The sequence below is a fragment of the Bufo gargarizans genome, chromosome 6, assembly GCF_014858855.1.
Source record: "Bufo gargarizans isolate SCDJY-AF-19 chromosome 6, ASM1485885v1, whole genome shotgun sequence".
Classification (NCBI taxonomy): domain Eukaryota; kingdom Metazoa; phylum Chordata; class Amphibia; order Anura; family Bufonidae; genus Bufo; species Bufo gargarizans.
In genome coordinates this window covers 42,316,697-42,343,878 of record NC_058085.1, presented here as the reverse complement: position 1 = coordinate 42,343,878, position 27,182 = coordinate 42,316,697, and the positions used below count along the sequence as shown (strand labels likewise).

Here is a 27,182-nt window from a genome sequence, read left to right as displayed (position 1 = left end):
GGATTTGCCTGATATTAATATAGGGGTCTGAATATTTTTAGGGGATTTCTTTGGGGGGGTCTAAATATATTTGTCCATGCCTTTTATATGCTTCCTTCCATTTCCTCCATGACCCGCTGCCGGAGTATCACCACTTTGCAGTCAGGTGTGCATTGCACTTGATGTACTTTATTTGCGACTTAAGTTGGTGTTTTTGTTATTTTTTAATGTTCTATTACATTAACCTGGATCAGTCATGTGATGTCCTCATAGAGGTCACAGGGAGAGGAGGAGGAGGACGACGCCGTACATGCCGCCCTCGAGCTGAATTTACACAACAAACATGGCAGACATGTGGAGACTGGTGGTATTATTAGAGGACATGACTATCATGTGTGATACAGTCTGCTGAGCTGGGGTATCTAATCCTACCTTCAGTGATATTGTCTGCTGAGTTGCCGTATCTAAGCTTGTCACATGGGATATTGTCTGCTGAACCTATGTATCTAATTCTATCTTCTGTGATACTGTTTGTTGAACCTTGGTATTGTTTCCTGTTGTGTGATACTGTCTACTGAGCTGTGTATCTAATCCCATCATGTGTGATACTGTCTGCTGAGCTGTGTATCTAATCCTATCATGTGTGATACTGTCTGCTGAGCTGTGTATCTAATCCTATCCTGTGTGATACTGTCTGCTGAGCTGTGTATCTAATCCTATCATGTGTGATACTGTCTGCTGAGCTGTGTATCTGATCCTATCCTGTGTGATACTGTCTGCTGAGCTGTGTATCCAATCCTAGCATGTGTGATACTGTCTGCTGAGTATTGTATCTAATCCTATCCTGTGTGATACTGTCTGCTGAGCTGTGTATCTAATCCTATCCTGTGTGATACTGTCTGCTGAGCTGTGTATCTAATCCTATCATGTGTGATACTGTCTGCTGAGCTGTGCATTCAATCCTATCATGTGTGATACTGTCTGCTGAGCTGTGTATCTAATCCTATCCTGTGTGATACTGTCTGCTGATCTGTGTATCTAATCCTATCATGTGTGATACTGTCTGCTGATCTGTGTATCTAATCCTATCATGTGTGATACAGTCTGCTGAGCTGTGTATCCAATCCTATCATGTGTGATACTGTCTGCTGAGCTGTGTATCTAATCCTATCATGTGTGATACTGTCTGCTGAGCTGTGTATCTAATCCTATCATGTGTGATACTGTCTGCTGAGCTGTGTATCTAATCCTATCATGTGTGATACTGTCTGCTGAGCTGTGTATCTAATCCTATTATGTGTGATACAGTCTGCTGAGTGGTGTATCCAATCCTATCATGTGTGATACTGTCTGCTGAGCTGTGTATCTAATCCTATCCTGTGTGATACTGTCTGCTGAGCTGTGTATCTAATCCTATCATATGTGATACTGTCTGCTGAGCTGTGTATCTAATCCTATCATGTGTGATACTGTCTGCTGAGCTGTGTATCTAATCCTATCATGTGTGATACTGTCTGCTGAGCTGTGTATCTAATCCTATCATGTGTGATACTGTCTGCTGAGCTGTGTATCTAATCCTATCATGTGTGATACTGTCTGCTGAGCTGTGTATCTAATCCTATCATGTGTGATACTGTCTGCTGAGCTGTGTATCTAATCCTATCATGTGTGATACTGTCTGCTGAGCTGTGTATCTAATCCTATCGTGTGTGATACTGTCTGCTGAGCTGTGTATCTAATCCTATCGTGTGTGATACTGTCTGCTTAGCTGTGTATCTAATCCTATCATGTGTGATACTGTCTGCTGAGCTGTGTATCTAATCCTATCATGTGTGATACTGTCTGCTGAGCTGTGTATCTAATCCTATCATGTGTGATACTTTCTGCTGAGCCGTTATTTCTAAGCCTATAGTATGCAATACTTTCTATTGAGCCGTCGTATCTAACCCTATTGTATGTGATACTGTCTGTTGAGCCCCTGTATCTAAGCCTGTCATGTGATACAGTCTCATTTCCATTATGCTGCAGTACACTCTGTGGGTCTGCAGAGGGCGCAGCAGTTCTGCTCCCCATCACCACAACACTAAGGCGGCTGTAGTAGCGGGGTAACAATGGCTGCATTATGTTAGTCAGGTGCCAGGCGATGCCAGGGCTGGAGCTGGCAGACAATTAAGCGCCTGTTAGATACAAGGTATCACAGAAGAGGGGCATTATTGCCAGCGTTCCTGACAAGCGTCGGATAACTGCTGCTGGATCGGTTCCTTGTCACCCAGACCAGAAGCCATGTATTTCTGCCTGCAGCGAGGGATGGACATGTGTGTGCCACCTTATAAGCCACGGCACTTTACTGCTCTTCTTGGCAGGATGCATTAGAAGTTAGCTAAATGTGGAGTTCCCCTTTAAATCACTTTACTGCTCTTCCTGACAGGGTGCATCAGAAGTTAGCAAAATGTGGAGTTCCCCTTTAAATCTCTTTACTGCTCTTCCTGGCAGGGTGCATCAAAAGTTAGCTAAATGTGGAGTTCCCCTTTAAATCACTTTACTGCTCTTCCTGACAGGGTGCATCAGAAGTTAGCAAAATGTGGAGTTCCCCTTTAAATCACTTAACTGCTCTTCCTGGCAGGATGCTTAGAAGTTAGCTAAATCTGGAGTTCCCTTTTCAATTACCTTACTGCTCTTCCTGGCAGGATGCATCAGAAGTTAGCTAAATGTGGAGTTCCCCTTTAAATCACTTTACTGCTCTTCCTGGCAGGATGCATCAGAAGTTAGCTAAACGTGGAGTTCCCCTTTAAATCACTTTACTGCTCCTCCTGGCAGGGTGCATCAGAAGTTAGCTAAACGTGGAGTTTCCCCTTTAAATCACTTTACTGCTCTTCCTGGCAGAATGCATCAGAAGTTAGCTAAACGTGGAGTTCCCCTTTAAATCACTTTACTGCTCCTCCTGGCAGGGTGCGCGGTTGTAACTCATCCACTTAGAAATAGCAATGTGTTCAGGTTGTAGGGTAGTGCACTTATGGAGGTGACTAATGTCTGTTGATGTTTTGCACGGGCGATACGTGTTTTGTCCTTGAGAAGTGATGGTTTCGCTCCTCTCTGAGTGTGAGCGCAATCTGTCCTCCGTATCTCCACATCTCCAGTAATTACAGAAAACAAGGCCCGGGCGGTGTGGGCGGAGGCGGCGATAAGACACCTGCTCCTCCTGAGGTACAGGTGAGACCATACCTCAGACATCATCCGAGCTGCTGCTTGTGACGGATCCAGACGGGACCCGAGTCCTGTACATGCAGGTAAGGACTGTTTACTATCCTCACCTTCACATTGGATGTATCCCTTATCCACAGGATATTAGATGGTGGGAGTCCTACCACTGGGACCCCCACCCATCACGAGCTACCCCCTAAAGCTCGGTCGGGCACGCGTGCGACCGCTCCATTCATTTCTGTGGAGCGCTGTCTGGGGCTATCTCCGGAACAGCCATAGTAATGAGCATGTGCGACCTCGTTCATTTAAAGGTGGGTGTGGGGGGGGGGGGGGGGGGGGTCTGAGCAGTGGGACCACCACCCATCTAATAGATATCCCCCTTCCTGTGGATAGGTGATAACTTGAAACTTCTGGAATACCCCTTTAAAGGCTGATCCACACTTAAAGGGTAACTCCAGTTAAGCCCGTAATCCCATTTTCCTCCATTTACAGTATAGGACCAGAGCAAACAGCTACTCATATCTCAGCTTCCTTAAAGCGGTATTCCGGTTACAGAAAGTTATTATCCCCTATCCATAGGATGATGGCTATCCTCCAGCACTCCAGCTGTGCTAAAACTACGACTCCCAAAATATACACTTGCTTGGCTGTTCTCAGAACTCCATAGAAATGAATGGAGAATGCTGGGAGTCGTAGTTTTTCCAGTGCCGGAGGTTAGCCATCGCTGAGATAGGGGATACTATTAGATCGGCGGGGTCCTACCGCTGGGACTCCGACTGATTATGAGAACGGGGAGCCCCCCTGAAGTGGATGGAGCAGCTGGTCGGAAATGCGTGCCGCTGCTCCAGATCTCTTTTAGGCTACGTTCACACGACCGTATTTTGGGCTCCGCATCCATGCTGCAATTTTGCGGAACGGGTGCGGACCCACTCATTTCAATGGGGCCGCAAAAGATGCGGACAGCCCACAATGTGCTGTCCGCATCCGTAGATCCGGACAAGAATAGGTTTTTCTATCATAGGGCCGGCTACATTCACGCAAGTGGTATTCGTGTTTTGCTCATACGCAATTTGCGGACCGCAAAACACATACACATATGGTTGTGTGAATGTAGCCTTATTATGTGTCTTCCCACTAGCTCATTCCCTGCAGCATAAGGCTACATTCACACGACCGTGCGGATCCGCAAAACACGGATACTGGCCGGCGTGCGTTCCGCAATTTGTGGACTGCACGTGGCTGCCGCTACCATAGAAATTGCGACAAGAATAGGACATGCTGTATAATGAATGAATCAATGAAAAAACAATTTTGCGGAACGGGTGAGGACTCATGCATACGGTTGTGTGAATGTAGCCTGAGAGGGTCCCATGCACTTCCTTTTTTCATGAATAGAATACCAGAACTAAAGTAAAGACTGACACAAAACAGTAGGAGAGACATCCCAGACATTTTTCCTTAGCGTAAAACATTTCATATTCAAGACGGTGATCTGTCCTTGGGGACTTCTAACCTAGTTACCCTGCTGTAGGCTAATCCAGGTGTCCACACCTGTCGACAGCGCCACACCTGTCCACGGGTTGTGTGCAGTACTGCAGGTCAGCTCTACTGAAACACCGCACACAGCCTGGTACAGGCTTCCTGGGAGAGGGATAGCGGGTTAAGTGCAGTCAGTGCGGTATTTTTTCTGGCTCAATGATTACTTGTTTGGCCACATTCGGTCAGACATTGCTTTCTTATCGCCATTTGGACCACTATTATATAGGCACACTGCATAGTGTTGTACTCTATGGCACTGTTATATAGGCACTATAGGGCAGCATTATGGTGGTATTACATAGGCACTAGTGTTAGTTTTGTACTCTGTGACACTATTATACAGGTACTGTATGGCTGCATTATGGTGGTATTGCACAGGCAGTACATAGCAGTGCTCGTGTTGTACTCTATGGCAGTATTATATAGGCAGCATAATGGTGGTATTATATAGGCAGATCATAGCACTGTTAGTGTTATACTCCATGGCACTATTATATAAGCACTATATGGCAGTATTATTCAGACTGTTATTGGGTTTGTATTATGGCATTATTATACTTCACCTCCCTCCTTCATCTGCCTCTCAGAAAACTCAAAAACATCTACACAAGAAAAACCCTCTCACAACACTGTAGAAAAACAAGGGCAAAATGTGACCTCAAATTCACCATAAAGAGCGGCGTGTGTTGTGCGTTGCCTATGGACTTGTTGACTGCAGTGCGGTAATTGCTGGGTCACGGGTTTACTTTGAGGGTCACGCCCTGCGCCCTGTAGCCACATAAACAGCAACCATGTGGGCTAGGCTATGTGCAATTCTGCTGCATTTATGTGAAATAGAGCAGCTGGCGCAGCCCCCATAGTCGCCGGCTGTCTCCTAGGGCAGGTTCATATCTGCAGCGGAGGTTCCGGCAGGAGCCTTCATGGCACATCCTGGCAAAAAAGTATTGGTATCCATTCCGGAAAGGGCGGCACTCAGCGGGATCCATCGGGCGATGCAAGTGTCCTATGCTAGAACATAAAATCTGCCGCAGATGTGAACCTAACCCTACCTGGGCTAAAGCTGGCCATACACTTATCTCACCAAGAACAAAAGGATCGGGCAGTTTAAATTCAACATGCCCAATCCTTATTGACATCCGGGGAGAGTCAGGAGGATGCCATACACATTGCGATACAAGCGGTCGAGCATGCATGTATTCTGAACGGGAAAAACGGAGAAAGCTGCTGCCACATACTTCTGCCAGCAGCTTCTCTCACCCAGAGCATAACGATCAGGCATGCTGTAATCCAACAGCCCAATCCTTTTCTCCCCCCAAGATCTTCCGTCAGCATTACATGGTTGATCGGTCCTGCTGTTTTGACCGCCGTATATCGGCAATGTGTTCCGAGAGTCAGACCCCTGCCAATCTCATATTGATGAAACCCCTTTAAAGTTGCCCATACACATTAGATGTACGGTGGCCAAACCCTCCGATGTAGTACTGTGGGTTTCTCAGAGATAGTACCACTCATGATAGACTTAGATACATGAACCAAAGGTCCTCTACCCTCCACACTTTGTTCCAGGCACTTTTCTTGATCATGTAAAGAGTGTCCCCCCTACTGGGGCCTTTTAGTAGGAGTCTCCCATAAACTAATTAGAGCACCTACTAAATGATTAACCATCATCTAATATGTTCTCCTTCTTTCCCAGAAATGAGCATTTCTTGTGAACCCCCGGTGATCATTACACCAGACGCAGATGACTGGGAAATCGATACCAGTGCCTATGCTGACTGTGGGCACTTTGTGGACTGGGACCAATTCCCCGCTAAAACCGGACCACTGAAAACCTCCCATGTGGAGATTCCTCAATCACAGAAGGACCTGAAGAAAATGGCAAGAGACGGAACTTGGGGTGAAAATCGAGCCGTCAGGGCTCAAGCCTACAACCAGATCACCAAAAATATTAATTGTCGGATATTTACACCCACCGCAACCGTTTATCATAATGTGTCGGAGCGTCTTTTCGGGCAGAGTGGACTGGATGATCACCCGTTACCAGAATTCCTGGAGTGTTGTCCCATGCCCATGTATTGCCTGAATGCTCGAGGTGAAACTGCTGTGAAGAAGATACTTATATGCATTGGTGACCAGTATCCAGACATCACATATTGCCCCACGTTGCCCGCCGTGGTGGCCCTCTTGATGCATTTTAGTGAAGATGAAGCAGAGTGTTTTGAGAGGACATGCCGCCTCATTTCATGCTCGGAACACCACAAGACTTACATCGAGCAAAGTTTCTTGTCCTATGAAGCTTCCGGCATGACTTTTGGAGACTTAGCCAAAAAGTATTGCCAGGCTGGCCATAAGTTCATCACTATCCACTGTGAAAACTCATCGGAGGTCTTCTCAGATTGGTTGATGTGGATCTTCGGAGACTTGCCCTTTGAATACATCATCAGGGTCTTTGATATCTTCCTTCTTGAGGGCAACAAGGTGCTGTACCGGGTGGCTCTAGCCTTGCTCAAGCAGTACAAGCTCCACACTGAGTATGAGGGTCAGGACGTTAAAAATGACATCCAGGAATTTGTCAAGAACATCTCCAGCCACGTTTGTGTGGAGAAGCTGTTAGAGAAAGCCTTCAGCATTAGGCTTTTCTCCCACAAGGAGATCTGGCTTCTACACATGGCCAACAGAAAGGCTTTGTCGCAGAGTGGGATCACCGTCATGCAACCAAGGTGAATGGATATTTAGAAGGGAATTCCATCTTTTGAGCCACGTTTGGTGGTGGGGAGGGGAAAGGACTGTTGCACCCTTTCTTTAGGGAAACATTGGGGATCCCAAATCATGGACCTCTATCAATGTTATCTCTTCAAAATGTAATTTCTCCAGTAAAATGCAGTATTACAACCCTTGACTTGGATGTCCCTATAGATGCCAGTGGTCCTATGTAGGCACTACTATGTGTGGTTACTTTTGTTGTGTGTGGCACAACTAAGTGGGCAGTACTGGGCTGAATTATATTATGTGGCACCAGTGTGTGGCACAGTAGGGGCCAATTTATTGTTTGGCACTACCGTATTGCATAGGTATTGAGTCAATTCAAATGGACGGCGCATTACCATATGGACCGACTGAATATCTGGCTGTATGGTAGCACTGTGGTTTTTAGTAGTAGATCAGGGATCAGCAACCTCCCGCATTCCAGCTGTTCTGAAACCATGACTCACAGAATGCTCCATTCACTTCTGAGGAAATAACAGGAACAGCCATGCAAGCGTGCATGCTGGGAGTTGTAGTTTTGTAGATAGAAATGCTCAGTGCATCGATGCAACATTGGCAATAATCATGTCCTGTTTTCTTGCAGACAACCGGCTCACATGTCCATAGACATCACACAGTTCTCCTCGGAAATCGTAACAGCCCATGAAATGAGGACGGTGTGGTCATGGATTCCAGAACGCTACTCCCTGTACCCCCCAGTTCTGTTGTTCTCTACCCTTCAGCATGGCTATAGTCTTCAGAGGTAACAGCACTGATCAAATTTGTACTCGGGTCATCTGTCACTATAAGGCGCCTTTCACACGGGCGAGTATTCCGCGCGGATGCGATGCGCGAGTTGAACGCATTGCACCCGCACTGAATACCGACCCATTCATTTCTATGGGGCTGTTTACACGAGCGGTGATTTTCACACATCACTTGTGCGTTGCGTGAAAATTGCAGCATGCTCCTCTTTGTGCGTTGCAGTGCGATAATCCATGCAACTCAGTCCCCATAGAAGTGAATGGGGTTGCGTGAAAATCGCAAGCATCCGCAAGCAAGTGTGGATGCGGTGCGATTTTCACGCACGGTTGTTAGAAGACGATCGGGATGGAGACCTGATCATTATTATTTTCCCTTATAACATGGTTATAAGGGAAAATAATAGCATTTTGAATACAGAATGCATAGTAAAACAGCGCTGGAGGGGTTAAATTATATATATTTTTTAAATGTAACTCACCTTAGTCCACTTGATCGCGCTGCCTGGCATCTCGTCTGTCTCCTTTGCTGAACAGGACCTGTGGTGACGTCACAGTCATCACATGTTCCATCACATGATCTTTTACCATGGTGATGGATCATGTGATGACCGGAGTGACGTCACCACAGGTCCTGTTCCTGAAATGAATGCTCACCACAGGTCCTGTTCAGCAAAGGAGACAGATAAGATGCCGGGCTACGCTATCAAGTAGACTAAGGTGAGTTAAATTATTATTTATTTATTTTTTAACCCCTCCAGCGCTATTTTACTATGCATTCTGTATTCAGAATTCTATTATTTTCCCTTATAACCATGTTATAAGGGAAAATAATACAATCTACAGAACATCGATCCCAAGCCCGAACTTCTGTGAAGAAGTTCGGGTTTGGGTACCAAACATGCACGATTTTTCTCACGCAAGTGCAAAACGCATTACAATGTTTTGCACTCGCGCAGAAAAATCGCGAGTGTTCCCGCAACGCACCCGCACATTTTCCCGCAACGGCCGTGTGAAAGAGGCCTTAGGCTTGTGGGAGTCAAAGACAAGCATACCATAGAGGCAGCCACTAGACTCCTATAGGGTAGTGTTATAGTGTGAATTTAAAGATTGGATAATAAAATAGGCTTAAACAGGCTAGGTGAAATAAAGTGTTTACTAAGTGTGATAGAATGAAAATATAAAACACTATAAAGTTACAAACAAATCACATACAGAGTAAAAGTAGGTAACAATCAATCACCTGTCCTGTAACAACAATGGGGTAGCTCCCGTCACCACACCACCAGCATGGTACCTGGCCAATGCCCCATGGTAGGTGATGAACCATCACATTTGTTGCTCACCATATGTGGCATGCTCCCCGATGGATGCATGTGTGCACAGGGTGGTCCACCCAAGGGTTAAATGGGTCTAAATGGCTGAAAGTTGGCCTAAAATAATACAGTTGGCAAAATGACTAATAATTTACACCCAGTGATTTATTTCCAGGTTTCCTATTTTGCATAGCTTTTAGAGATAGACCTCTAAGAAGGAAAAGTAATTTAATGCCTGAGTCACTTTTACCGAGCGGTTTGTATAAAATGCAGCCAATCTATTGCCAGAAGCCGAGAAAACACATTTATCAAGGGCAGGAAATAGGAATTAGGACATTGCAATAAAAACAGGGCGAGGAACGGATTTTTGCATGCCCGGCGTTAATTGTGTAATCGAAGGTGACATCTTGTTCAGATATTCTGGGAAGCATTATGAGCGTAGAGATAACTTAAAATTGCCATCCATGAAGCTGACTTGTAGGGAATCTGTCAGCAGTTTTGACCATGCGAAACTGCTGACAGCACTGGCTAGGGGCTGGGGAAAGCAAGACAAATATACCTTATGTGGAGCTTTTATTATCAGAAGTAGTGTGAATATGAAGTTTTATTCTGTCAGTCTGCTCCTACACGTGCCCAGGGAGGAGCTTCACTGTTAAGTGCTGTCTGCCTTAGGGCTCATGCACACGACAGTATTTTGCGTTCAGTATACTGGACGTTTTTTTAGCTCAGTATACGGAACATATACTGAACCATTCATTTCAATGGTTCAGCAAAAAATACTGAAGTGTCTCCGTGTGCATTCCGTTTCAGTATTTCAGTATTTCCGTGCCGTGAAAAGATAGAACATGTCCTATTCTTGTCCGCAAATCACGGTGCTTGGCTCCATTCAAGTCAATGGGTCCGCAAAAAAAACGGAACACATACGGAAATGCATCCGTATGTCTTCCGTATCCGTTCCGTTTTTGCTGAACCATCTATTGAAAATGTTATGCTCAGCCCAATTTTTTCTATGTAATTACTGTATACTGTATATGGCATACGGAAAAACGGAACGGAAAAACGGAAAGGAAAAACGGAAACACAACGGAAACAAAAAACGGAACAACGGATCCGTAAAAAACGGACCGCAAAACACTGAAAAAGCAATACTGTCGTGTGCATGAGGCCTTAAAGGGATTGTCTGAGTTAAAATGTTATTATACTAATCTGCTGTGGGGCACGTAAAATAATAAAAACACTTACCTTGCGTTCACCGCCACCATAACTGCTCCTCGCTGTTCCCAGGGCTGCAGCCAGTAACGTATTGTGGCTGCAGCAGTGACATTCCATATACTGCTGCAGCCAATCACTGGCCTCAGTGTTGTATGCCCTGAGAGACCGCTGAGACCACTGATTTGCTGCAGCAGTATACGGGACAGGGGCATAGCTAGCATGGAAGCAGGGGAAGTTGCAGCTACAGGGACTCAGGAAGGAGGAGGACATATAAATGTATTTTAAAGGTCCAGGGAGCAGCGAGTATGGTGCTCCTACAGTAGTCGTAGCACTGGTATTACTCACTGCTCCTGAGGTCTGCATTAAGGGGACTGGTGGTGGGGCCCTTAATTCTAGTTATACTACTGATACGGGATGTCACCGCTGCAGCCCAGGGAACAGTAATTCTCAGCTTCCTTGGCTTTTACCCTGCTTTCACACCTGAGCGTTTCCCAAACGCGCGTCAAACGCGCGTTTTTGACGTGCGTTTCTGACGCGCGGTTTTTGTAATAGTAAACGCGCGTTTGACGTGCGTTTGTGTCATTGACTGCAGTGTCCTATGGCCACAAACGCGCGTCAAAACGCCCCAAAGAAGTTCAAGTACTTGTTTGAGCGTCGGGCGTTTTACAGCGCGATCGTACGCGCTGTAAAACGCCCAGGTGAGAACCATTCCCATAGGGAAGCATTGCTTTTCATGTGTTGAGCGTTTTACAGCGCGTTTGAACGCGCTGTAAAACGCTCAGGTGTGAACTTAGGGTTAAGAAGCAGAACCTGTCAGAATAAAACTTCATATTCACACTACACCTGATAATAAAAGCTCAACAAAAGGCATGTTTGTCCTGCTCTCCCCGGGCCCTACCCTGTGCTATCAGCAGTTTAGCATGGTAAAAAGTGCTGACAGACTCCCTTTAATAGCCAAGTAACCATACCTTAAAGGGGTTTTCCATTTTATGTAACTGTCTTAATACCCTTTGTAGTTTATTAAAAGGCGCACACCTCTTAATAAATGTAGTGCATTTTGGACTGTCCTAAAGTCAGAAAATAAAATATACTCCTAAATGTTTTAGACCACTCCTCCTCATGGTAAACCAGACCCACTTTGGTAACTTATGCTAAATGTTGCGTAAAAAGTGGAATTGCACAATTTTCAACTGTTTACAGCAAAAGCTGATGTAAACGGATTAATAAATTTGGGCCGTTGTGTTTTAATTCCTATTTGCAAGATCTTTGCTTATTGTCATTGAATAGGAACATACTTGTTTACATCCAGCAGTTCCCCTTATTGCTCCCCTAACAATAGTGCTGCCCCTTATGGTTCTCCTCACAATAGTGCTGCCCCTTATTGCTCCCCTCACAATAGTGCTGCCCCTTATGGTTCCCCTCACAATAGTGCTGCCCCTTATTGCTCCCCTCACAATAGTGCTGCCCCTTATTGCTCCCCTCACAATAGTGCTGCCCCTTATTGCTCCCCTCACAATAGTGCTGTCCCTTATTGCTCCCCTCACAATAGTGCTGCCCCTTATGGTTCTCCTCACAATAGTGCTGCCCCTTATTGCTCCCCTCACAATAGTGCTGCCCCTTATTGCTCCTCTCACAATAGTGCTGCCCCTTATTTCTCCTCTCACAATAGTGCTGCCCCTTATTGCTCCCCTCACAATAGTGCTGCCCCTTATTGCTCCCCTCACAATAGTGCTGCCCCTTATTGCTCCCCTCACAATAGTGCTGCCACTTATTGCTCCCCTCACAATAGTGCTGCCCCTTATTGCTCCCCTCACAATAGTGCTGCCCCTTATTGCTCCCCTCACAATAGTGCTGCCCCTTATTGCTCCTCTCACAATAGTGCTGCCCCTTATTGCTCCCATCACAATAGTGCTGCCCCTTATTGCTCCCCTCACAATAGTGCTGCCCCTTATTGCTCCCCTCACAATAGTGCTGCCCCTTATTGCTCCCCTCACAATAGTGCTGCCCCTTATTGCTCCCCTCACAATAGTGCTGCCCCTTATTGCTCCCCTCACAATAGTGCTGCCCCTTATTGCTCCCCTCACAATAGTGCTGCCCCTTATTGCTCCCCTCACAATAGTGCTGCCCCTTATTGCTCCCCTCACAATAGTGCTGCCCCTTATTTCTCCTCTCACAATAGTGCTGCCCCTTATTGCTCCCCTCACAATAGTGCTGCCCCTTATTGCTCCCCTCACAATAGTGCTGCCCTTTATTGCTCCTCTCACAATAGTGCTGCCCCCTATTGCTCCCCTCACAATAGTGCTGCCCCTTATTGCTCCCCTCACAATAGTGCTGCCCCTTATTGCTCCCCTCACAATAGTGCTGCCCCCTATTGCTCCCCTCACAATAGCGCTGCCCCTTATTGCTCCCCTCACAATAGTGCTGCCCCTTATTGCTCCCCTCACAATAGTGCTGCCCCTTATTGCTCCCCTCACAATAGTGCTGCCCCTTATTGCTCCCCTCACAATAGTGCTGCCCCTTATTGCTCCCCTCACAATAGTGCTGCCCCTTATTGCTCCCCTCACAATAGTGCTGCCACTTATTGCTCCCCTCACAATAGTGCTGCCCCTTATTGCTCCCCTCACAATAGTGCTGCCCCTTATTGCTCCCCTCACAATAGTGCTGCCCCTTATTGCTCCCCTCACAATAGTGCTGCCCCTTATTGCTCCCCTCACAATAGTGCTGCCCCTTATTGCTCCCCTCACAATAGTGCTGCCCCTTATTTCTCCTCTCACAATAGTGCTGCCCCTTATTGCTCCCCTCACAATAGTGCTGCCCCTTATTGCTCCTCTCACAATAGTGCTGCCCTTTATTGCTCCTCTCACAATAGTGCTGCCCCCTATTGCTCCCCTCACAATAGTGCTGCCCCTTATTGCTCCCCTCACAATAGTGCTGCCCCTTATTGCTCCCCTCACAATAGTGCTGCCCCTTATTGCTCCCCTCACAATCGTGCTGCCCTTTATTGCTCCTCTCACAATAGTGCTGCCCCTTATTGCTCCTCTCACAATAGTGCTGCCCTTTATTTCTCCTCTCACAATAGTGCTGCCCCTTATTGCTCCCCTCACAATAGTGCTGCCCCTTATTGCTCCCCTCACAATAGTGCTGCCCCTTATTGCTCCCCTCACAATAGTGCTGCCCCTTATTTCTCCTCTCACAATAGTGCTGCCCCTTATGGTGCCCCCTCACAATAGTGCTGCCCCTTATTGCTCCCCTCACAATAGTGCTGCCCCTTATTGCTCCCCTCACAATAGTGCTGCCCCTTATTGCTCCCCTCACAATAGTGCTGCCCCTTATTGCTCCCCTCACAATAGTGCTGCCCCTTATTGCTCCCCTCACAATAGTGCTGCCCCTTATTGCTCCCCTCACAATAGTGCTGCCCCTTATTGCTCCCCTCACAATAGTGCTGCCCCTTATTGCTCCCCTCACAATAGTGCTGCCCCTTATTGCTCCCCTCACAATAGTGCTGCCCCTTATTGCTCCCCTCACAATAGTGCTGCCCCTTATTGCTCCCCTCACAATAGTGCTGCCCCTTATTGCTCCCCTCACAATAGTGCTGCCCCTTATTGCTCCCCTCACAATAGTGCTGCCCTTATTGCTCCCCCTTATTGCTCCCCTCACAATAGTGCTGCCCCTTATTTCTCCTCTCACAATAGTGCTGCCCCTTATTGCTCCCCTCACAATAGTGCTGCCCCTTATTGCTCCCCTCACAATAGTGCTGCCCTTTATTGCTCCTCTCACAATAGTGCTGCCCCCTATTGCTCCCCTCACAATAGTGCTGCCCCTTATTGCTCCCCTCACAATAGTGCTGCCCCTTATTGCTCCCCTCACAATAGTGCTGCCCCCTATTGCTCCCCTCACAATAGCGCTGCCCCTTATTGCTCCCCTCACAATAGTGCTGCCCCTTATTGCTCCCCTCACAATAGTGCTGCCCCTTATTGCTCCCCTCACAATAGTGCTGCCCCTTATTGCTCCCCTCACAATAGTGCTGCCCCTTATTGCTCCCCTCACAATAGTGCTGCCCCTTATTGCTCCCCTCACAATAGTGCTGCCACTTATTGCTCCCCTCACAATAGTGCTGCCCCTTATTGCTCCCCTCACAATAGTGCTGCCCCTTATTGCTCCCCTCACAATAGTGCTGCCCCTTATTGCTCCTCTCACAATAGTGCTGCCCCTTATGGTTCCCATCACAATAGTGCTGCCCCTTATTGCTCCCCTCACAATAGTGCTGCCCCTTATTGCTCCCCTCACAATAGTGCTGCCCCTTATTGCTCCCCTCACAATAGTGCTGCCCCTTATTGCTCCCCTCACAATAGTGCTGCCCCTTATTGCTCCCCTCACAATAGTGCTGCCCCTTATTGCTCCCCTCACAATAGTGCTGCCCCTTATTGCTCCCCTCACAATAGTGCTGCCCCTTATTGCTCCCCTCCAATAGTGCTGCCCCTTATTGCTCCCCTCACAATAGTGCTGCCCCTTATTGCTCCCCTCACAATAGTGCTGCCCCTTATTCTCCTCTCACAATAGTGCTGCCCCTTATTGCTCCCTCACAATAGTGCTGCCCCTTATTGCTCCCCTCACAATAGTGCTGCCCTTTATTGCTCCTCTCACAATAGTGCTGCCCCCTATTGCTCCCCTCACAATAGTGCTGCCCCTTATTGCTCCCCTCACAATAGTGCTGCCCCTTATTGCTCCCCTCACAATAGTGCTGCCCCTTATTGCTCCCCTCACAATCGTGCTGCCCTTTATTGCTCCTCTCACAATAGTGCTGCCCCTTATTGCTCCTCTCACAATAGTGCTGCCCTTTATTTCTCCTCTCACAATAGTGCTGCCCCTTATTGCTCCCCTCACAATAGTGCTGCCCCTTATTGCTCCCCTCACAATAGTGCTGCCCCTTATTGCTCCCCTCACAATAGTGCTGCCCCTTATTTCTCCTCTCACAATAGTGCTGCCCCTTATTGCTCCCCTCACAATAGTGCTGCCCCTTATTGCTCCCCTCACAATAGTGCTGCCCCTTATTGCTCCCCTCACAATAGTGCTGCCCCTTATTGCTCCCCTCACAATAGTGCTGCCCCTTATTGCTCCCCTCACAATAGTGCTGCCCCTTATTGCTCCCCTCACAATAGTGCTGCCCCTTATTGCTCCCCTCACAATAGTGCTGCCCCTTATTGCTCCCCTCACAATAGTGCTGCCCCTTATTGCTCCCCTCACAATAGTGCTGCCCCTTATTGCTCCCCTCACGATAGTGCTGCCCCTTATTGCTCCCCTCACAATAGTGCTGCCCCTTATTGCTCCCCTCACAATAGTGCTGCCTCTTATTGCTCCCCTCACAATAGTGCTGCCCCTTATTGCTCCCCTCACAATTGTGCTCCCTCTTATTGCTCCCCTCACAATAGTGCTGCCCCTTATTGCTCCCCTCACAATAGTGCTGCCCCTTATGGTTCCCCTCACAATAGTGCTGCCCCCTATTGCTCCCCTCACAATAGTGCTGCCCCTTATTGCTCCCCTCACAATAGTGCTGCCCCTTATTGCTCCCCTCACAATAGTGCTGCCCCTTATTGCTCCCCTCACAATAGTGCTCCCTCTTATTGCTCCCCTCACAATAGTGCTGCCCCCTATTGCTCCCCTCACAATAGTGCTGCCCCTTATTGCTCCCCTCACAATAGTGAAGCCTCTGCATCACTTAGGGCTCATGCACACAAACGTATTTGTTTTCCCATGTCCGTTCCGTGAGGGGAGCAAAAAAACGAAAATGACTCCGTATGCATTTAGTTTCCATATGTCCATTTTGCAAAAAATAGAACATGTCCTATTACTGTCCGCATTACGGACAAGGATAGAGCTGTTCTATTAGGGGCCAGCTGTTCCGTTCCGCAAAATACGGAATGCACACTGACGTCATCCGTGTTTTGCGGCTCCACAATTTACGGATCACAAAAGATCCAACGGTGATGTTACAGGTTATTAGCCTCTAGTTAGTTTCAAGAGGAAAAAAACGCTGCCAGATACCTCTGGGAACAAAGGATTGAGCATGTTGAATCCAACATGCCTGATCCCTCTTTTACTGCCATCGGAGAAGAGTCAGGACACATTACACACTCGATGTGTGGCACCTTAACAACCCAATACATAAAATATCAGACAGCTGATTAAAGGGGTTCTGCGGGCTACTGATATTGTTGATTTATGTTCTGGATAAGTCATCAATATCTGATTTGTGGGCATCTGGCTGCTGCGGCACTGGAGGTAGACAGCTCCATCCACTGTGTAGTGGCCATACCAGGGTACTGCAGCTTAGCTCTCAGTATGCCAGAAACTACACAGCATATGGGGCCTTCTGCTTCCGCTCTGTACACTGTATAGTCTCTGGCAGCCGAAACAGCTAATCAGTGGGGGTGCCAGGTGTGAGACCCCCGCCGATCTGATATTGAATACCTACCCTCAGAACAGGTCCTCAGTATCTGTAAAGCGGAGCCCACAACCTTCACTGGTCTGTCATTCCATTTAATTCCACCAGGGGGCAGTCAGAGCACTCGTATGAACTTGCTTCTTCTCTTCTGATTTCTAAGACGTCTTCTAATTTTCTTACAATTTCTACAAAGCTACTAAGGTCAATCCCGAAATAAAATAGCCGAATAAATCCCAAAATTGCTTGTATCCATCCGAGAGAGACCAGCTTCGTGGCAGAAAATTATAAGAGCTTTGCTTCTCCAAAGTTTTCAGAACTACCCAGCATCCCCTGCTACATGGAAAGCAAGTGAACAGGACAGCCATTTTTCTTGTAGGAGGGGTATTCATGACTGACATCCTTGAGGACAGGGGTACGTCATTGCAAGCACGGCCAAAATTCTGTTGTGCCCTGCTTCCGTGGCACGCGCGGTGAAGCACAGGGTATCTGTCATGGCTGCAGGGTCCCACTGCGCATGCGCCCAAGCTAGGCCTGTACCACCTGACTCTGACCAGGCTTGCGATGATGTATGTCTGTCCTCAGGGATGTCAGTCAAACTAGATTTGGGGATTTACATCGTGAACATCCGCTCCTGAGCGTCTGCACCTCCTTGACTACAAATAGGTCATCTGCTTATGTGTGAACGAGCTTTAAACTTCAATTTTTTTAAATCTAAATGAGACATCTTTCTGGATACTAAGGACAATGTTCGAGGATAGAGGGGTGGAACTGGTTGTTGGTGGTGGGCGAAAGGCTTGTGACAGGTTCCCTTTAAGACGTTGGACCCAATCTTGATTCCTGGGTCTGGAGGGCTCCTTTAAGAAGCTCATTATGTGGCTAGGCACGGTTTGTGAAGCCACCTTTTCTGATGAGCCACTGTTCGGATTATCTACGTGAATCCTTATATAGCGCATTGTGATTTCCGATCTAATCTCCTTGCCTTTGATTGCAGATTTTATTCACATTGTGAAGGGATGGAGCCCACTGTCTTGCTCATCAAGACCACCGAAAACCAGGTAACAATGTTTTATTTTTCTTATATATGGCTCATGGTGGGTTAAATTTTTTTTAAAAAAAGAAGCATTGCTCATCTTGCTGATTCCCGACCTTCTGCGCTTTTAATGCTGACCGATCCCCGCAGCTGTTCATTTCCTCGGTGTGGACATGCCAGGAAAGGCCCGTTCAGCTGATGCAGGTCACTCCTGTGGCCTGGGATTGGCTGAGCATCTCCTGCCAGGAAGTGAAGAGCAGCAGGGACCAGTAGGCAGCGGCGGGGGATCGATGCAGGTGAGTAATGCTTCTTTTTTTATTTTAAACCCTCTGCAAGTTATATATATATATAAGTTCCTCTGGACAAACCCTTTAATTATGGTATAATGATATGTTTGGCTCCTTTTACACACATTTTGTGATTCAATTCATCACCATTTCAATACCTCTGCTTGCTGTCAGTGAAAGGGACACTCTTGTTTACATTCTAAGGGAGCAGTCACACAACCGCGCCATTTCTCTGATAGTTTGCTACAATGTATCAGTGCAAGTGAAATGTATCAGACTTGGATGAGGTTTGTTCAGACTGGATACAAATGTATAAAACCCTGCAATAAGTGTTAAGTTATGTCTTTAACCTCTCGATGTTACACGTTTTTCCATTCACTGACAGCAAGCAGGAAAGGGCAAGGAATATGTACACTTTGGTTCTGTGGTTTCAGAGCCAGTGTATATAATCTCTGTACCTTATTATACCCGATCTGCCGTCCTGTCTCCATCAGGTGTGTGGGGCCTACCTCTCTACAGACTGGAGTGAAAGGAAGAAGTGCTGCGGACAGGTCTGCACGTTTTTTGGAACCGGAGAGTGCTTCGTGTTTTCTGTAAGTGACCGGCTGTTTATTACGGTGCAGGAGTATTATAAGAGTGTTATATCAGTCATTGCTGTATATGCATGTTAATGTCTCCCACCCCTGAAGGTGAACACTCAGTGACCCAAAAAATACCGCCCCAGATAGAAATGTCGTATTGCTGCAAAACTGATCCTGCAGTTTTGTCTCGGGCTGATATGTAAGCGACTACAGGTGAGGACTTTCCACAAGACGGTCTAACAGTGCTTCCCCTATTGCCTTATAAAAAGGCTCACAGGGGCTACTTTTGAGTAGTGTACCTCTTGGTGAGAGATCGTTGTCTGTTAGACATATCTCGACAACGCACTCAAAGACATTTTGGCCAGCAGACAGACTTTAGGATGGGGCTCATTACTGGACTGAAAGAAGGACGGTCGTTTCTATGAATTGCCCGCCATCTGGGGCGTTCTGACCTAGCTGTTAGGAGATGTTGGGAGCAGTCTAGAGGCCGTATCCAGGCTAGAGGCCGTATCTCATCATTTATCCAGGCTAGAGGCCGTATCTCATCATTTATCCAGGCTAGAGGCCGTATCTCATCATTTATCCAGGCTAGAGGCCGTATCTCATCTGATATCTAGGCTAGAGGCCGTATCTCATCTTGTATCCAGGCTAGAGGCCGTATCTCATCTTGTATCCAGGCCAGAGGCCGTATCTCATCTTGTATCCAGGCTAGAGGCCGTATCTCATCTTGTATCCAGGCTAGAGGCCATATCTCATCTTGTATCCAGGCTAGAGGTTGTATCTCATCTTGTATCCAGGCTAGAGGCCGTATCTCATCTTGTCTCCAGGCTAGAGGCCGTATCTCATCTTGTCTCCAGGCTAGAGGCCGTATCTCATCTTGTATCCAGGCTAGAGGCCGTATCTCATCTTGTATCCAGGCTAGAGGCCGTATCTCATCTTGTATCCAGGCTAGAGGCCGTATCTCATCTTGTATCCAGGCTAGAGGCCGTATCTCATCTTGTATCCAGGCTAGAGGCCGTATCTCATCTGATATCTAGGCTAGAGGCCATATCTCATCTGGTATGCAGGCTAGAGGCCGTATCTCATCTTGTATCCAGGCTAGAGGCTGTATCTCATCTTGTATCCAGGCTAGAGGCCGTATCTCATTTTGTATCCAGGCTAGAGGCCGTCTCTCACCTTGTATCCAGGCTAAAGGCCGTATCTCATCTTGTATCCAGGCCAGAGGCCGTATCTCATCTTGTATCCAGGCTAGAGGTTGTATCTCATCTCGTATCCAGGCCAGAGGCCGTATCTCATCTTGTATCCAGGTTAGAGCCGTATCTCATCTTGTATCCAGGCTAGAGGCCGTATCTCATCTTGTATCCAGGCTAGAGGCCGTATCTCATCTTGTATCCAGGCTAGAGGCCGTATCTCATCTTGTATCCAGGCTAGAGGCCGTATCTCATCTTGTATCCAGGCTAGAGGCCAAATCTCATCTTGTATCCAGGCTAGAGGCCGTATCTCATCTGGTATGCAGGCTAGAGGCTGTATCTCATCTTGTATCCAGGCTAGAGTCTGTATGGTATGCAGGCTAGAGGCTGTATCTCATCTTGTATCCAGGCTAGAGGCTGTATCTCATCTTGTATCCAGGCTAGAGGCCGTCTCTCACCTTGTATCCAGGCCAGAGGCCGTATCTCATCTTGTATCCAGGCTAGAGGCCGTATCTCATCTTGTATCCAGGCTAGAGGCCGTATCTCATCTTGTATCCAGGCTAGAGGCCGTATCTCATCGTGTATCCAGGCTAGAGGTTGTATCTCATCTTGTATCCAGGCTAGAGGCTGTATCTCATCTTGTATCCAGGCCAGAGGCCGTATCTCATCTTGTATCCAGGCTAGAGGCCGTATCTCATCTTGTATCCAGGCTACAGGCTGTATCTCATCTTGTATCCAGGCTAGAGGCCGTATCTCATCTTGTATCCAGGCCAGAGGCCGTATCTCATCTTGTATCCAGGCTAGAGGCCGTATCTCATCTTGTATCCAGGTTAGAGCCGTATCTCATCTTGTATCCAGGCTAGAGGCCGTATCTCATCTTGTATCCAGGCTAGAGGCCGTATCTCATCTTGTATCCAGGCTAGAGGCCGTATCTCATCTTGTATCCAGGCTAGAGGCCGTATCTCATCTTGTATCCAGGCTAGAGGCCGTATCTCATCTTGTATCCAGGCTAGAGGCCGTATCTCATCTTGTATCCAGCCTGAGGCCGTATCTCATCTTGTATCCAGGCTAGAGGTTGTATCTCATCTCGTATCCAGGCCAGAGGCCGTATCTCATCTTGTATCCAGGTTAGAGCCGTATCTCATCTTGTATCCAGGCTAGAGGCCGTATCTCATCTGGTATGCAGGCTAGAGGCTGTATCTCATCTTGTATCCAGGCTAGAGGCTGTATGGTATGCAGGCTAGAGGCTGTATCTCATCTTGTATCCAGGCTAGAGGCCGTATCTCATCTTGTATCCAGGCTAGAGGCCGTATCTCATCTTGTATCCAGGCTAGAGGCCGTATCTCATCTTGTATCCAGGCTACAGGCTGTATCTCATCTTGTATCCAGGCTAGAGGCCGTATCTCATCTTGTGTCCAGGCTAGAGGCCGTATCTCATCTTGTATCCAGGCTAGAGGCTGTATGGTATGCAGGCTAGAGGCTGTATCTCATCTTGTATCCAGGCTAGAGGCCGTATCTCATCTTGTATCCAGGCTAGAGGCCGTATCTCATCTTGTATCCAGGCTAGAGGCCGTATCTCATCTTGTATCCAGGCTACAGGCTGTATCTCATCTTGTATCCAGGCTAGAGGCCGTATCTCATCTTGTGTCCAGGCTAGAGGCCGTATCTCATCTTGTATCCAGGCCAGAGGCTGTATCTCATCTTGTATCCAGGCTAGAGGCCGTATCTCATCTTGTATCCAGGTTAGAGCCGTATCTCATCTTGTATCCAGGCTAGAGGCCGTATCTCATCTTGTATCCAGGCTAGAGGCCGTATCTCATCTTGTATCCAGGCTAGAGGCCGTATCTCATCTTGTATCCAGCCTGAGGCCGTATCTCATCTTGTATCCAGGCTAGAGGTTGTATCTCATCTCGTATCCAGGCCAGAGGCCGTATCTCATCTTGTATCCAGGCTAGAGGTTGTATCTCATCTTGTATCCAGGCTAGAGGCCGTATCTCATCTGGTATGCAGGCTAGAGGCTGTATCTCATCTTGTATCCAGGCTAGAGGCTGTATGGTATGCAGGCTAGAGGCTGTATCTCATCTTGTATCCAGGCTAGAGGCTGTATCTCATCTTGTATCCAGGCTAGAGGCCGTCTCTCACCTTGTATCCAGGCCAGAGGCCGTATCTCATCTTGTATCCAGGCTAGAGGCCGTATCTCATCTTGTATCCAGGCTAGAGGCCGTATCTCATCGTGTATCCAGGCTAGAGGTTGTATCTCATCTTGTATCCAGGCTAGAGGCTGTATCTCATCTTGTATCCAGGCCAGAGGCCGTATCTCATCTTGTATCCAGGCCAGAGGCCATATCTCATCTTGTATGCAGGCTGGAGGCTGTATCTCATCTTGTGTCCAGGCTAGAGGCCGTATCTCATCTTGTATCCAGGCTACAGGCTGTATCTCATCTTGTATCCAGGCTAGAGGCCGTATCTCATCTTGTGTCCAGGTTAGAGCCGTATCTCATCTTGTATCCAGGCTAGAGGCCGTATCTCATCTTGTATCCAGGCCAGAGGCCGTATCTCATCTTGTATCCAGGCTAGAGGCCGTATCTCATCTTGTATCCAGGTTAGAGCCGTATCTCATCTTGTATTCAGGCTAGAGGCCGTATCTCATCTTGTATCCAGGCTAGAGGCCGTATCTCATCTTGTATCCAGGCTAGAGGCCGTATCTCATCTTGTATCCAGGCTAGAGGCCGTATCTCATCTTGTATCCAGCCTGAGGCCGTATCTCATCTTGTATCCAGGCTAGAGGTTGTATCTCATCTCGTATCCAGGCCAGAGGCCGTATCTCATCTTGTATCCAGGTTAGAGCCGTATCTCATCTTGTATCCAGGCTAGAGGCCGTATCTCATCTTGTATCCAGCCTGAGGCCGTATCTCATCTTGTATCCAGCCTGAGGTGGCAGATAACAGGGAGCAATAGAAAACATTCAGAATCACAACAGGGAAATCCTACTAAATCTACTGAAGACATATTATTCATTCAGCCTTCATCTGTTTTCCTTGCAGATTCGGCCAGACATGGAGAGGTACGAGTGGGTCGTAGTGAGGAAACCAGAGATGGTGAAGACCGCCCCGCCTTCCCCACGCTCCAGACCTCGATCTTACTCTTACGGCGCTCGTCTTTCCCCAACCCCGAGACGTCGGTCTTCCACTATGACCTCAGCTCCCAGCAGTCCCTCCCAGTCTACAAATTTCCTGACCGTCCCAGCGGAAGGAAGCCCAAACCGCTTATCTCCGTTCCTCTCTGTACGACATTTCCAGCTGCCCTCTAAAACGGCCTCCATGTTTATGTCTGGAAACAGCCAGGGCTTTATAATAGGTGAGCTGGGACAGGAAGACGCTGGTGGTGTGGGTCATGGTGGGGGTCCTGTCATTGCTGAGATACGCCGCTTATTGTGGCCTTCCGAACTTGGCGATTTTTTATTTTATTTTTTTGCCTGCCATATTTAAAGAGGTTGTCTCATCTTTAAATTGCTAGTCCCAGAGGTCCTAGAATGGAACAACCAAAGTTTGGAAGAACACACTGCGCATGCGCAGCTTCCCTTCATTCACTTCTATGGGAGCACCAAAAACAGCCGTACAGTGCGCGGTTTTGGAACTCTTATAGAAATTAATGGAGAGCACGCTGTGCCAGCGTGGCCACCGCTCCATTTACTTCTATGGGACTGCCGGAAAAAGCCGCTCCAGCGCTCGACTATTTTCAGCATTTCTACAGAAATAAATGGAGCGTGGCTGTGCATGCGCAGTGCACTCTCCTTCTCTTTGGTAGCTGCATTCTACAGATAGTTGAAACTCCTAGCGATATGCCACCAATGTTCCAGGTGAGACAACCCCTTTAAGGCCACCATTTTGGAGTACATATAGTGTATTGCGTACATTTTTCTTAATTTTTTTTTTCATGGAAATTGAAAAAAATAGCAATTCTTTTTACGGTGTTCTCTGTGCAACACTAATGACATGACAACTTCATTCTGCTGATCAGTACGACTCCACATTTAAAGAGTTTTTTATGTTTTCCTACTTTTGCATAATAAATGCACAAAAATCATTCATTTTTATGCCGCCATATTCCGTAACTTTTAAATTTTTCCATCGTGGGGCTTGTTTTTTGTGTGCGGACTTGTGGGTTGGGGGAACATATGACTTTTTGACCACTTTTTTTAGCAATTATTTAGTAATTCTGGCATTGTTTTTCCTTTTTTTGATGACGTTCATCATGCAGGATACGTGATATCTTTGTTTTATAATATGGGGTGTTACGGAAGATACCAAATTACTGCCTGCCTGTCAGTGTTCTGCTGACAGGCAGCCTATTAGACCCTGCCTCAGACATGAAGACCATTGTTAGGTCCCTGGCGGCCATAGTAAACCAGCAGCATCCCACAGTAGCGTTGCAGGGGTGGAGGGGGGGCACTGAAGGACTGAAAGAACCCCCTTCCTTCAAATTCCCATTTTTTTTATTGGTATTTAAAATTGAAGACCTGTCCTCAAGCTATCCGTATCTGATGGGTGGGGGGTCATACACCCGGCACCCTGCTGATCAGCTGTTTTGCAGCAGCTCTGGTGCTAGAAGTTGGTGCCGATACTACGCAGTCGATGGGGCTGGTTACTGAAGCACTGCACCGATTGAAGTAAAGGGGAGCAGCGCTGCAGTGTCCAGCACATCCATGTAACGTAACGTGAATTCAAAAGATTAGAGAATGAATAAACTTACGCAGGCTAAGTGAATAAATACATATATTTACTAAGTGATTAAATCTATGATAACACAAACAAATCACATACAGAATAATAAAAAGTAATTAAGCATCACTAGCCTAAATATAGGCTAGGGATCCGCTCGATCATGCTATAACATATGGCTGAGTTATAACACATGACCAACACCCCAGGGTGTACAAGAGATATGGCAAGTCATACATCCTACCTAGGATGAAGTTCCTGGTGGAATCCCAATTAACTTGTTAGTGCAGTCTCTGAGATCACTCAGGAACGTGTTCTTATCATCACAATGGGGGATGGATAGTAGATTACAAGGCACCTCATTACACAGAATGGTAATAATAAAAGGGAACAGAAATAAAGGGACAGAAGCAATCAGTACTTAAAAAATACCAATACATTACAGTTCCCTACTCAGCAGACATATCAGTGTCATTTCGGCGCCAACCTCCAATACTGGAGCTACTCGGTAACAGCTGATCAGCAGGAGTGCAAGGTGCTGGACCCCCGCTGATCAGACACTGATAGCCTATCCTGAGGACAGATCATCGGTATTATTATACTGGAACACCCCTTTAAGGCATACTGTGATATCTTGTTTCAGGTGGAGGCGGAGGACAAGCCTTGAATATTGACGCTGACCTGAATATGGGGAGGACAGAGCATTGTGAAACCTTCGACAACCCGCCTCTGTGTGAAGAAAACTTTCATATACAGCACCTGGAAGTCTGGGGCTGCAAAAACTCCTAAATATGCAACAACAAAAAAATGTATATAACCCCAAAGAGATGACCCTTTGTGCCCTTTAAATAGCAAGGGATTGCCCTGCGGGTGTTAAAGATGGCTGATCGGAGGCAAGAGATATTATGACCATTATTAATGGCAGGGGTCTGCCTCATTTGGACACTAGGTGGCGATAGATATTATGACCATTATTAATAGCAGGTGTTCCTAATTTGGACACTAGGCGGCGATAGATTTTACAACCATTATTATTTAGAGAAGTTTTGTTCATTTGGACACTAGGTGGCGATAGATGTAATGACCATTATTATTTAGAGAAGTTTTGTTCATTTGGACACTAGGTGGCGATAGATATAATGACCATTATGAATAACAGAAGAATACTTCATTTGGACACAAGGTGGCGATAGATATAATGACCATTATTAATGACAGGTTTTCCCTCATTTGGACACTAGGTGGCGATAGATCACAAAGTGCCCTGTTGGTACCCCCAACAATCAGACGTAATCCATGGGGAACCTGGCAGAAAGTGTTCAAATTCCCTGCAGCGCCATCACAGGGGAAATGAGGCATTACACAGTCTCCATTCAAATCAGTGTTTGTCTATGTAATGTAGGACAGGACGGGTCCTCCAGAGGAAGAGACTCTCTTTGCCCGAGTGATGAGGACCCTGAACTAATACCGTGTATGACAATGGGGTTTCTGGGCTGGACAGGCCCTAAAAGGGGGCTTCATTTTATATACATCTCTGGCATATTGATATAATTACGCCATAAATGTCATCGATCACTAAACCAAAGGGTCTGCTGTGATTCCTGTGCTGAGTCTTAGGCCTCATGCACACGACCGTAGCAGGTCTGTGCCTGTATAGCGGTCCGCAGCACGGCCATGGCCAGCACGCTGTTGTTGTGCGCTATTCCTCATATAATAAACATTTTAGAGAACGTTTTCTTAAAATTCTGCATTTTGCTGTTCCTCTGTTATTCCGTCTGGAAATGTATGATGAGATTTGCATAAACTGACAACAGCCTTATCTTATGGGTGGAAATGTACTGTTCCCTCGGTGCTAAACACTCTGCAATATCGTGCGCAGGTTTAAAAAAGCTGTGGGTTACGGCACGCTGGCAGAAATGCTGCAGATGGATTCGCATTTGGAAAATCAGTCTGGTGGCGGTTCCCTAGGTCATTCTGATGATGCGCCGAAACGTGACAGCTCATGTGCTCAATCGTCACTGCTGGTACAGGAGCCGGTCGAGGGACCAGGGAAGCCTCGGCACAGAAGCGGCAGAAATATGATCAGAACGATTTTTTTTATCTCAAGTCTTAGAATCCACTGCAAAAAAATCTGCAGAAAAACCAGCACAATTTGTTGCAAAATTTTTATAACATTTT

General features: G+C 47.0%; 1 protein-coding gene across 2 annotated transcripts; it reads left to right on the top strand.

Annotated features, from left to right (window-relative positions):
• The first annotated feature begins 278 nt into the window (after positions 1–278).
• On the top strand, positions 279–27,182 carry LOC122940771 (TBC1 domain family member 24-like). Of its 2 annotated transcripts, XM_044297519.1 has the most exons (8): positions 279–346; positions 3,117–3,266; positions 6,413–7,439; positions 8,069–8,227; positions 18,187–18,250; positions 19,007–19,105; positions 23,328–23,640; positions 25,648–27,182. In XM_044297519.1, exons 3-8 carry the CDS (start codon positions 6,415–6,417, stop codon positions 25,791–25,793), a joined length of 1,806 nt encoding a protein of 601 aa, XP_044153454.1. In that variant the 5' UTR covers positions 279–346; positions 3,117–3,266; positions 6,413–6,414; the 3' UTR covers positions 25,794–27,182. The 2 variants fall into 2 exon arrangements, with proteins under 2 accessions (XP_044153454.1, XP_044153453.1); XM_044297518.1 differs by lacking the exon at positions 279–346 and having other exon boundaries at positions 1,823–3,266.